Below are 13081 nucleotides of genomic sequence, written 5' to 3'. Positions count from 1 at the left end.
AGATGTATCTCAAGATGTCTCTCTCCCAGTTGGATCACCCAATTGTCTCCAAAAAAGAACCTGCATAGGTAATGCAATACCAAACGTCTCCGAGTGTAGCATTTATGACTAAGGGACCGTCCTTGCACAAATATAAGCAGTGCACCTAGGGTGATAGGTTTAGAGACTCCTCTCTAGATCAAAATGGCCATGTCCAAATCTTCTCCCTCGTACATAACTTGAGGATCTAACTGTCTAGCCTACCTATACCAGGGATCTCCAAGTGATGTAGCAAGATTCTCTCATCCTACCAATCAAGTGTACACTACCAGTCTACCTTGCCAGATTTTTTAGGTCTCTCAGCAACCCCATATGGAATAGTGAGCGAACACAAAAGTTGCGAAGTATTGCGGGCATTTGGGATCTTCGTTAAGCAGGATTTTTATTTTTTTTTTAAGCATTTGGAATTTTTTTCTCAAGGTGATGGGGGACAAAAAAAAAACTCGTTTCGTATGATATCATACGGTACCATGCCGTACGAACCATACGGTACGAATGGGTTCATATCGGTACGAGAAACAACTATGCTCGGGGCCAATGATCTCCATGGTGGTAGCCCACTCCGCCGCAAGCACATCCGCGCTCTTCCCAGTGCCGGATGCATCATGAGATGAGATGAAGTACATCTCATCCGCGGGAATATGCAACCACGCAATGAATACTCCTCTTGCGGGTGTCGCTCCATCCATCCATCCACAATGAGGGAGGGGCATTGCCGCTTTGTGTTGTCGGCCGCTTGCTCTATAATGCACTTCTCCTTCTTGAGCAATGTAGTGCGCAAGCTCTCAGATGAGAGGGGGGTATAGGTTGAGCCATACTCCCCAATCTTCTTAACCATGGCCTTGAAGTATTCGACCTATTCAAGAAAGCAATTTACTAATGAGAAGAGGACTAGGGTGATGAAAACATGAATGATGAATTGGCAATGATCGATTGCAATTACCTAGCCGCTTGAAAGGCAATGTGGTCGAGGAAGAAGAAGCGGGCCACCGCCATATCCGCCTCCTCCTTCAACTTGGGGTTCCAATTCTCCCCAAGTGTAGATTGTCACCGTGGACCACGCAAGGGTTGAGAGACCGTGGAGATGGAGGGTGCTGGCTTCATGGATGGAGCAACATTCCGACTCGATGGTGAAGGTGATGGCGTGCATGATCCCCATCCACCACATGACTCCATCGTAGAGGCTTGAGTTCCTCTCCCCATCGTCACGGGATCCATGGCCACTCGTGGTGTCCTTATTGCCGCTTCGACCGCCTCGTAGACAGCAATCTTGTCAAGAAGTTCTCGTCTCTTTTCAAGCGTGACATTCGTGCAAAACCGCACCTCATGCCCACTCTCATGCGACAGGTGCGCTCACACTTTGTCGGCGCCACCCGTTCGCGGGTACGGGCAAAGCTTGCATGCCCATGGCCGAGAACCGCCTCCATGAGCGGATGGGGTGTAGTTAACCTCCTCAGACCATGTCCATCCCGTCGTCCTCCTACAGGAAGCCCCGGCACGTGAGGAGGATGTCATGGTTGAAGATGGCTTGAGCCGAGAGAGAGAGAGAGAGAGAGAGAGATGAAATGAAATGAAATGATATATTAACGTCTTCAGAAGGCCAAAATGACCTATGAGAGAGAGAGAGAGAGAGAAAGAGGCTGGAGCGAGAAATGATATATTAACGTCTTCAGAAGGCCAAAATGACCTATGAGACCAAAAAGGTTACAACAATTGGTGGATCTGATACAATGTCTGTGTAAGAAAAGCTAAAAACAACTAACTGAAACTGAAATAACTATGAGGAAAAGTACGGTACTAGGAGCTCCTAATGGATAACATCTCGGAGGAAAACTCCAGCAACAAAGGTAAGCATCATACACATCACTATCCAAAGATGTCTCTCATCGGTCGATGGCGGATATCCTCAATGTCCTCCATGGTGAGTACTCTGACTGGACGTCTCCCATGCCGTGCTAGTATGGTCCTGATCCTCTGTTGTAGTCTCCGTCGGTGTCGAGATGGGCCTCTCATCTTGGGGCGCCTGGACCGCCCCAGCTCTATAGCCCGATCAATCAGTGTACCTCTAGTGCGGCTATACTCTGGGGCTAGCTGCAATGCCTGCTGGCTTGACTGCTCAATCTCTGGTCAAAAGAAGCCTGTAATCTGCCTCTGTAGGTGTCTCTCCCTCTCTGATCCCCTCCCTCTCAAGAGACCTAGAGGCTTGAGGGAGAGAGTCTAGACGGTAGAGACTAGATAGTAGAGCTAAGAGAGTAGACTCTAGACTCTAGAGTCTAGAGACTAGAGTGGTTGAGCCTTGTGTGAGAGGCTTGGAAGTTGGAAGAGGCTTGAGAGAGAGAGAGACTAGAGAGAGTAAATACTAGAGACTAGTCAATAGAGTGTGGTTTGCCGCTTGAAGCTTGAGGCTTGAGCAATGAGCAAAGTGCCAAAGACTCAAGAGACTTGAAAGTTGCTTGAAGGGGTGTGTGTGAGGAAGTGTGTGTGTGCTTGTTCTTATATAGATAGGCAAGAGAAAGCGGCAAGGGCCAAGCCTCAAAGGCCAAGGCAAGTGCCAAGGCCCAAGAGGAGAAGGCGTCCCCAAACGGCCACCTAAACGGTCGAAAAACGGCCAGAAAATGGACCGTTGCAAGGCGCAACGGTGTCCCCCACAAGGGCCGCCCCCCACACTATCCCCAGCCAGTAACCGTCCCTGTCCCCCGTCCCTTGTAAGGGATGCCTCCAGGGGGACGTCCGTCTGTCCCCTTCCGTCCCCGTTGCTGCGCGTCCCAAGCTCCCCTCCCCTGTGACTATGATGTAGCCCTTTTCTTGTGTCATCTAGCCTCTTGAATAAAGCCTCTCGAATGAAGGGTGAAGATATGGTCTAAAGTACAGTGAAATTGTGTATAACACAACACCTCCCCCCCTCCCCCAAAAAAAAAAAAAAAAAAAAAACTACAATGTCTAACCATGAATTGCCCAACCATGATGGTGCAATATTTTTGTGTAATCATTCTCATACCTACATTGATTTTCCAGAATGTCCTGCTCTTCCCTCACACTATTGAGATAGCAAAAGATAAATGGATGGCACCCTCAGCACACTCAAGAGTCAGGACTTGAAAGGTCATGAACACCAACAACAAGGGTGCTGGAGAGCTACATCCATTCAGCATCTTAGGGGCTCTCGCATACATATTGATCAAATTGATGCAGCTATTCCGTATGAGTGACTCTCTAGGACCTTTCATGGAGACTATCATCCGAGTTGGCTGGGACTCTTTTCGAGGATAGGCATACCTCTGCAGGTCATTGCTCTCCCAGGCAAGGAGGCATACCTCTGCATGTCATTGCTCTCTCGGGCCAGGAGGCTTCAGATTGCATCATCTACTCTATCATGCCTGGTGGGAGATTGAGGAGAGGTAGCATGGAGGGGATCATCCCAAATAGTAGGCTTAGTCCAGTGAGGATTGTTGGTTGTTCGAGAAAGCATTGATTCATTGACCCTTCTTCTCAGATAGTGATGCATGGTTCTTGGTGTTTGTGGCTATATGATGGTAGTCCTATCAGATATCTTTAGTGGGATCCAGGAGAGTGGGAGTGGATTGATGCTTTCGATCCATTAAATAGCCTTCCCTTTTTCAATTTCACGGTCCGGAATGCCAAGCTTCTCCTCACTCAACAAATGCATACGATCCCTACTCTCAGGCCTCATTGGGAGAGAGAGAATATCTCTCCAGTGATACAACGCAGATATTGACACAGGCTTTGGCATTCATACAAAAGGAGCCAGATCTCATTTCTTTTGGTTATTTTTACATGGTGGTCTCCCCACCAATCAGTGGAGATCAATTTTCGGTGTAACACCTACCTGCCCTAGATGTGCGGTAGATTTTGAGACTGTACAGCATTGTTTATGGGGATGCAGCATTGCACAGCAGATTTGGGTTTCTATAGCCCAACTTATGGGCAAATTGAGTGGCCGCGCCATGCACGTGACTTGGGGGATAGTTGCTTGGCTCTTCCAGTCCGGTCCACAGCCTTTTAACGAGGGCAGTGGTATAGACTCTACTATTTTCATTCATACAGATATTGCCCAGCATGGTTTATTTATTGCAAGATGTCCCTCACCTGATTATACACCCCTCTCAGACAGAGGATTGACACCAGTTGGGAGATTGTTGACAGTATTACAGCATGGCAGATCTGGAGAGCTAGATGCACGGAGGCTATTCAGGGTGTCCAAATTTTTGGATCTCAGTGCATTAGTAGTATATGGGGTGACATCATCCATATTCTCATGGCTACTTGGGCTCATATTCAAGGGTCCTCTCGTTCTGCGCAAGCAAAGCGCGTAATATTTATGAGGGAGTGGGACCATGGCACTTTCTTTTCCTCTAGTCCCACAGGTCTCTCATGACATCATGATGCTCCTCAGTGGATGAAATCACCTTACATATTGGGGTGATTCTATTCTTTTCCGGCTTACAGCCGTGATTTTTGTATGTCATTTTCATACTTGATAGAAGTCTCTTTCTTGAAAAAAAAAAAACTGGTCTATACACTTAAAGCATCAATTTCCATAGCCACAAATTCAACATAAATAGATTAGCCAAAGGTTATTCATCCTTACACTACCTAAAAAGAAAATGCTTGCAAGCCCATTGAGAAAGAGAAACTTACTTTGGCATATGCACACCATCACAGGGTGTGCATCAATCAGGTCAGGATATTCATTGCAGCCTAATTAGAGCAAAATGAAGATATTACAGCCAACTTTTTATCCCACCTTGACCACAAGAAACCTTCCATTCAAAAAGTAAAGTTTGACACCTAACCACCATACAGTGGTGTTGCTTTTCAGATAAACAAGAGTTTCACTATTGCCTTCTATACTACCACATCATAGGGTGGGCACACTAGCACTTGCAAGTTTTGTGACTCTCTCTAATCTGTAAATGTGTGTATATCCTTCACACCCATGCACACATGCACATCTAGAAGTTCCTGTGCTTTGGTGCAATTGAGGAACACAGAATTGTCATGAAATCGCAGTAAGCTTAAGTTAATAGCTGCAGAGTGCATATACGAGGGACCTAACTGTAGGGGAAAATATCCCATGTGATATAGAGACACAACAACCAGTTTAAAAAATATCCTTTGGGAAAACTGATCATGTATACACGTGCAGATTTATGTTAATCCCAGACAGCTAACTGTGTGCTTAATGAAAAAGGAAAATGGCATAACTGCCTTACCTTCACTGGAACACGAGTAACTACTTCAGCCGGACATTTTACTGAGAAGGCATCATGATCTGCAATGCCTCCAGTCAAGTCCGCTGTTGACCAGGGCAACGTCCTAGTTCCTACAGAGGAGAAGGAACAAATTACATTCTGACAACAAGCCTACCTTGGTACCATCTGGACATTATCAATACACTTAATCAATGCTGCTGTCTCCTGATAGTACAGCACCTTTCACCAACTCTTGTACGACAGTTTCTTGTGGATGCTCATCTTCTTCGTGATAGAATTCCTCCTTGCAAGACTTTTCTTCTTTGTCACGACCTTCCTCTTTGTCATAGTCTTCATCTTCATCATAGTTTTCATCCTCTCCGAGAGGTAATGATGATCCTGCCAAGGCAGCCTGAGCATAGAATGACTGATCTTGTGATATTGCCTCCTCATCTTGAGACTGCATTTGGACCTCTGGACCTTCATATTCTTCTTGTATATCTTCATAATCCACTGCATTATCAGCTTTCCTGCCATAATCTGCAAACAAAAGAAAAGTATGTGACTTAACCCACCTCCGTCCCATATTCATCTATGGCATTAGATAATCAAATTGATCAGATTCTGCGTGAACAAAAAAAGAAGTGTGACTCAACCCATTTCCCTCCCATATCCTGCAAACCTATTCTTAAACAGAAGTGGTTATGAAAGAGGCATGCATTATAATTTTTATTTACAAACATTCAACAAATCCATTCTTGGTCTAGCTGATTTTTAGGGAAGTCTTCTTTTGTGATACAGCCCCAAGTTTTCTTTCAAGTGACCTTTACCTTCTTGCTCCTCACTAACGTCTGAGAGAGCACCTGATTCCTGCCACCAATCAAAAATGAGATTTCTAGTCAAACCAAACACATTGAAAATTCCTTTAATCTTCTTCATTAAACTCATGCAAGTGCCAAAACATATGATTTAACCCTACATACCTTAATGTCAACCAATGATTCTTTGAACTGGCCAGCCAATGCAAACAAATGCTCTTTTGCATCCTGTTCAAACCAAAACAAAACTGATAAGCATATAAGGTTAAGTGGTGTTTCTAATAGGTGAGAGGACAGTCGGTTCTTCATAAATTATGTCTTCTAAGTTCCGTAACTGCATGCTGCTTGTTTGTTGACCAAGCCTTACCCAAATGTGAACCAGCTTACAAGAAAGAGCAACAAAAAAAGCTCACAAAAAGACCATTGGACAAGCAAAGAGAAAGATGTGCAGGAGAAAATAAAACTATACAGAAATAATAGCCAAACAGCGAAACACCAAGAAGATATAAAGACACTCCTCTCTTAAAGAGCTGCTCGTGCAATATGAGATGGTGAAGGGTCAACCCTCAGAGCATAAAACAGTTGTGAAACACACTGATTTGGCAATTACTCCGACACATGTTCAAAGTTTTGCAGGTGCTTTTCCGAGGGTGTCAACATGGAGTTTTTTTTTTCAAAAAAGGCACGGAGTTGCTTTTGCATGGGTAGCAGCTTTTTGTCTTAGCCAACCACATTCCTCCTGCTTGATGTGTTAGTCATAGACACTTCAACTTTTCAAGACATCAAATGCCAACTAATTGTGAATCCATGTTTGCCCATTTCATTGAGGATGGAAGGCATTAGTTGACCAGTAACATAGTCTTTTGATCCTACTGGTGTTGCAATGGTAAATTTTCTTAGCTTGCGACGGACAAAAACTGTGTAATCAAGTCTGTTAGGGACAATATCAAAATGTGAACCTGTACAAGGTTGGCAACAGATCACTCTCTGTAGGAGAGTAAGCCTAAAGCTTTCTCGAAAGCTTCAAACTTCTCTCAAGGCACTGAAGAGTAAGCCTAAAGCTTTGCGGAAAGCTTCAAACTTCTCTCAAGGCAACGCCTTCGTGAACAGATCTGCAACATTGTCCTGTGTAGAGTAGTAAGATAATGAGATCTCCCCTGCATGAATCCTCTCCCTGCTGACATAATGATAATGAATCTCTATGTGCTTAGTACGTGCATGAAACACTAGGTTTCGTGCCACGCCTATAGCACTCTAACTGTCAGTGGGTATGGTGGTGGGTGTCTACTAACACTCACGAAGATCAGTCTCATCAATCTCCTCAGCCATACACAATCTACTGTGGCTCTAAAGGCTGCCCTGTATTCAGCCTCACAAGTAAATGTGGCAACAATGGGCTGCTTTTTTCTCAACCATGATATACATGAATGCCCCAAAAAGAAACAATTCCCACTGGTGGATTGCCGTGTATCATAGTCACCAGCCCAATCGGAATCACTGTAAGCATGTAACTCCAAGCCCCACCCCCCCCCCCCCCCCCCGCGGCGGATATACCAATGCAAGATCCAAGGAGCCTTGAAGATAGCACAAGATCCGCTTCACTACTTGACAATGCTTTGTACCTGGGCTGTGCATAAATTTGCTACACTAAAAAACCCCAAACTGAATATCTGGACATGTGTTGCATAAGTATATGAGGGAGCAGACCATTCATGGGCCGGAGCTCGCTGCCTGGGAGGAACTAGTGCTACAGGTGAGAGGCCAGGATCCGTGGACTCTCCCGGAGTTTGGCAGGTTGCAGGGGGGTCTATCTTTCTCGCGCTCGGATAGACGGGCCACAGGAGTTAACCTTTCCCGCATCGACAGGTTTTACATTGATGAGTGGGCCTGTGATAGAGGTGGCACAGTGGGCATACTCGCAGGCTCCTCGTTTTCAGACCACTTTCCAGTGCTTCTCCAGATCGAGGACCCCACGAGAGGAGAGCAGGGCCAGAGCGTCCGGATTCCAGATTGTCTCATAGAGGAGCCCGAGGTTGCGATCAGAGTTGAGCAGGTCTGGCAGGAGCTGCAGTTCAGGAGAGGATCGGCAGCCAGCGATCTTGCCAGTGGCTTGCAGGAGATCAGCCAGATGCTCAGACAGGCTGCCTTGGACCGGCTGGAGGCCTTCAGAGAGCAGGAGAGGAGCCTACGGAGGAGTCTAGCGTCCCTCCAGAGACTCCAAGAGAGGGATCCTACGAGCCCTTGGATCTCAGAGCAAATGGAGTCAGCTCGCACTGAGATCAGATCCATCGAGGAGAGGAGGGTGGAGTTCCGATTCCATGCTCGGGCTTCTTTTTGGACACAGGCTGGAGACAGAGTGACTCGAGATTTCTTTGAGGCGACAGGGCCTCGCTTCACACGAGAGGGTCTCAGGCATCTTCGGCAGGCTGATGGCCAGGTTGTGGTGGATCCCCCCAGGGTTCGGGCTATAGCCACAGATTTTTACAGGGATCTTCTCTCTGCTGAGCCAGCAGATGACAGGGTGAGAGAGGCTCGGGAGGCAGTCTGGAGCTTCACGAGACCGGTTGTGCCGGCCCATTTGCAGCACTCCCTTCTCTCCCCCTTCTCGGATACGGAACTGGAGGAGGCTCTTCAGGCATTACCTCGGGGCAAATGCCCAGGAGAGGACGGTCTTTCGGTGGCCTTCTTCCAGAGGTACTGGGGCCTCTTACATAGGGGCTTCAGATTGGCATTCCAGGAGATTATGGAGTCAGGAGTCATGCCGGACAGCATGGCAGAGGGGTTGATCCACTTGATCCCCAAAGAGGGAGAAGACAGACTGGAGATTAGACAGTGGAGACCGATCACCTTGCTAGGCACGGCCTACAAGGTCCTAGCTAAGGCGATCAGCAGGCGGCTTCAGCCTCACCTTCCGGACATCATCCACTCCACGCAGACAGGCTTCATCCAGGATAGGAGCATTCTGGATAACATTTTCTCTTTCTGGGAGGCTACGGCTCTGGCTAGATTTCGACAGGAGGATCTGGCAGTGCTCCTTCTCGACTTCGAGAAGGCATATGATCGGGTGGACTGGGCCTTCTTGGAAGGCACTATGGAGAGGATGGGCTTCCCCCCTCAGTGGATCCGTGGGGTCTCTGCACTCTACACATCGGCTCATAGCCAGGTGCTGATACAGGGCGTGCGTGGAGAGAGGTTCCAGCTCTCGCGCTCGGTGCGGCAGGGGTGCCCCTTGGCGCCTTTTCTTTTTCTTTTTGTGGCGGAGGCCATGAGCACTTTTTTGACGGCACAGGATACAGGTTTGCGGGGCCTCTAGCTTCCCATCCGCACCTCGGAGGAGCTCCTAGACTCGGAGTTTGCGGATGACACTGCTGTCTATCTTCAGGGAGGTGAGGAGAACCTCCGCCGCTTCGCCTTAGCCATGGACAGGTTTTGCAGAGCTTCGGGCGCTCTGATCAACTGGCACAAGTCGTGTGGGTTGTGGGTCAGCTCTATGCCCCCCCCGACTTGGAGGCCAGTTGACGGTTTTCAGTGGCTGCCCCCCGGCACTACAGTGCGTTATTTGGGATGCTATGTGGGCATTGACATATCTCCGGAGCAGCAGATAGCCCCCCTTCTTCTGAGCATTCGGAAGAAGCTTCTGTATTGGAGTACCGCTCGTTTATCTCTGGCTGGCCGAGTAGTTGTGGCCAACCAGGTTCTGCTTGCTACTATGTGGTACATCACTTCTTGCTGGGCCTTCTCACGGGCGTGCATTGGCCAGGTGCAGAGGCTCATCAGGAACTTTCTTTGGTCCGGTGGCGACGGGCGGCCCGCCAGGGCCAAGGTGGCATGGGCGTGATCACTCAGCCGAGGGAGAGAGGCGGCCTGGGCATTGTTGATCCTATTTGCCAAAGCCGAGCATTGCTTGGCAAGTTGGTAGTTCGTGGCCTCCTGCCAGGCGCTGAGCCGTGGAAGGAGTTTCTTGTTTCCAAGATGCTCAGCCGCACCCCTTCTCTTAGCGGCCCCTGGACCCCCAGCATCAGGTGGATCTTTACAGAGCAGCGATCCAGAGGAGTGGGCCTTGGCTTCGAGGAGCGTTTTGCAGCTAGCCTTCTGAGGACCTGGGCGCATCTGAGGCCGTCACTCTTCCAGACTCCCCCGGGCACCGATGAGGAGCGCCTGAGGCAGCCTTTGATCTGGAACCCCTTGATTCGTCTCCCCAGTGGCCATATGGTTGGATCGCGGTCTCACGTGTCGTGGGGCCCGCTGAGCTCTGGCCCAGCCCAGTCCCTAGACGACTGGATAGGTTTTCAGCAGCTGCCTCTCAAGGCTCAGGAGAGGAGACTCAGTGGGATGAGGGGCAGAGAGTTGATGAGACAGGACATTGAGGCGGCCATCCCCCGGGAGTGGCGGACCCCAGTACAGGACCCTCCACCTCCACAGTGGATGGGTGTCTTTACTCGGCATGAGATCCTTCTAGCGGTCTGCGGCACAGCGGAGAGAGTCGCCCCACTCACTTTCGAGGTGGGAGAGGGTGGCCAGCTTCAGAGGACACGACTAGATTTGGATGGGCTCCAGGGATGTATTCTTCAGAGGGTGCGGGTGGTCGGCTTTCATCAGAGACAGTGGTATGTAGACCCCTCACCGGCCTCGATAGGGGAGGACTGTTCTTGGAGATTATGGGCTTGGGACAGCAGGCCTCTTATTCGCCTTCAGTGGGATCCAGGTGAGTGGTTTTGGCGAGATCCCTACTTGGCCCCTACCAGCCCAGGCATCCCCTTTTTTCAGTACACAGCGAGGCTGGGGCGGCGGATTCAGAGACACAGGATAGCGAGCACCCCGGCGGCGGCCGAGCATTGGCGGCGACAGGGGCTCTCCCCTGCCTTTCTTAGGGACTTCTGGCAGCGCCTTTGGGCCAGCTTCCGGCCCCGGAAGGTGACGCTGTTTCTCTGGCTCACAGCGCATAGAGGACTGGCTGTGGGGGCTTGGCTAGCTTTCGGCAGTCACCCAGCGTCCTGCCCTCGGTGCGGCCATGCACAGAAGTCGCAGCGGCACTGCTTATGGGATTGCCCACAGGCACAGCAGGTCTGGCAGCGCGCTCTCAGGATGGTTTTTGCAGGCTCACCAGGTGAGATGCTGGTGACGTGGGGTGCGGTGGCTTGGGCCACAGACAGAGGCCCGGCCCTTGGATATGAGGACGTCCCTGGCAGTGCGACCATCCAGGTCTCTGACAGGGCGATGGCGGTGGTTCCGACGCCAGACTTCTCTTCGGCAGCACCTCAAGAGGGGGTCGGGCACAGATGGGAGATGATCAGCAGCATGACGGCTTGGCACATTTGGAGAGCCCGATGCAGGGAGGCCATTGACCGCCAGGCGACTCCACCGGCGGAGGTCATACAGGCCCTCTGGGTGGACATCATTCACACCTTGAGAGGACACTGGGGGAAACTCCAGGGCGACTCGGATCGCATGAGAGGGCGCCGCAAGGCTTTCCTCCGCACTTGGCAGCCTGGCCCTTTCCTCACCGCGAGGGGCGAGGATGTCACTTGGCACTACAGGCCTCCAGTTTGGCTTTTCTCACCTCCCACATGTACTATTAGGTAGCCCCCCCCAGAGAGCGGCCAGCCACGGGGGTGGAGCTCAGGAGTTCACTGTGTTTTTTATCCCTCCTTGCGAGGTGAGCTTTGTAGCCTTATGGCGTTTTCTCATTAACTAATAGAAGGATCTTTTTTCCGGAAAAAAAAAAAGTATATGAGGGAGCCCACTACTTGGCTGTTATTAACACTCATTTCAAAAGGCTCTCCAACATCATACATGCTCAATTTCAGCCTTGTCTCTCCATCGGAGTAGAGATGGGCTTACGATCTTGAAACCCAAATTTGTGCAACATCTTTTGAATGTACTCTGATTGGTGTACATAAATCCCAACATCTGTTTGCACAAATTGTATGCCCAAATATTAATGCAACAATCCCAAATCTGTCCGCTCAAATGACATTTGCAATTCAGCTTTGAATGCTGAAATTTTCTCCATGTCATGTGCACACCCAATAGGTGTACAAGTGACATGGCATTCTTAGCATCCATAATAAGCATTAAGCAGGACATTTAAGCACTAATCTATTTTATCCAGGCATTTGCAGCATATATCCCAGCATGTGCAACATGTGTATGGGATTGTTTCACCACCAACATCAGCACATAAATCATCAAGAGCATTTAGGGCACATAAGCATCAAGTCGTGGACTATGGAGCTAGCCGACAGGGCCTGGTCAGCAACCGACAGCATTATTAGGGCATTTAATGAAGTCGTGAGGTCTCAGATGGCTGGCCGACGGCAATAGCCAGCAACCGACTAGCAGCATAACTCATATAAAAGGCAATGCATCATTCATTCGGAAGATCATCTCAGCATCGGGCATCTTCTCAGCGTTTCCTTCCTAGGGAGTGAGTGGAGTCAACAGTTCAGCATTCACCATTCAGCATCATGATCAGCATATTCAGCATTCATTTCAATCATCTCCTGCCTCCTACAGAGGAAAGCCAGCATTCCAAGGGTGGACCTTGGCATTGGAGAAGGGAATAGTCATTCAGCATCAGCATTCAGCATCTCTCTCTTCCCGAGCTAGATACTCATCTAGGACAAGCATAGATCTATTCATTGTAACTCATCCATTTAATATAGCTGCATTGCATTGCATTGACACCATTGTCTATCTCTCAAGTATAATTAAGTGAAGTTTAGTTAAGCCTAACATTGTTTTACTACGGTCAATCCATCGCATGTCACACTCTATATCAAACCCACTTAGCAACATGTCATCTACATAAAGAATAAGCATAATCAAAGTGCCATGATCCTCTTTCACATAGAGGGTGCTCTCTGTTGAACTATTGCGAAATCCCTGCGTGATCAAATAAGTATGTATCTTCTCATACCAAGCTCGAGGAGCTTGTTTGAGACCATTAAGTGCTTTTCGAAGTCTGCATACTTTGTTTTCATGACCATGCACCACAAAACCAATGGGCTG

The 13081-nt window shown here is 48.9% G+C and overlaps 1 protein-coding gene across 1 annotated transcript in view; it reads right to left on the bottom strand.

Moving 5' to 3' along the window:
* Positions 1 to 13081, bottom strand: part of LOC147605803 (transcription initiation factor TFIID subunit 1-like) — a 117440-nt gene that overhangs the window by 89791 nt on the left and 14568 nt on the right. Inside the window, exons 2-5 of the mRNA XM_086792979.1 lie at positions 6236 to 6298; positions 6083 to 6122; positions 5493 to 5792; positions 5274 to 5383 (exon numbers count right to left, since the gene is read on the bottom strand). Coding sequence (XP_086649105.1) covers positions 5274 to 5383; positions 5493 to 5792; positions 6083 to 6122; positions 6236 to 6298 — 513 coding nt within the window. The remainder of the gene's footprint in view (positions 1 to 5273; positions 5384 to 5492; positions 5793 to 6082; positions 6123 to 6235; positions 6299 to 13081) is intronic.

Source organism: Cibotium barometz, chromosome 58, assembly GCF_041138505.1.
Source record: "Cibotium barometz isolate CiBa-2024 chromosome 58, ASM4113850v1, whole genome shotgun sequence".
NCBI classification, from domain to species: Eukaryota; Viridiplantae; Streptophyta; class Polypodiopsida; order Cyatheales; family Cibotiaceae; genus Cibotium; species Cibotium barometz.
Note: the sequence above shows the minus strand (reverse complement) of the source record. Positions and strands in the feature narration are given on the sequence as shown.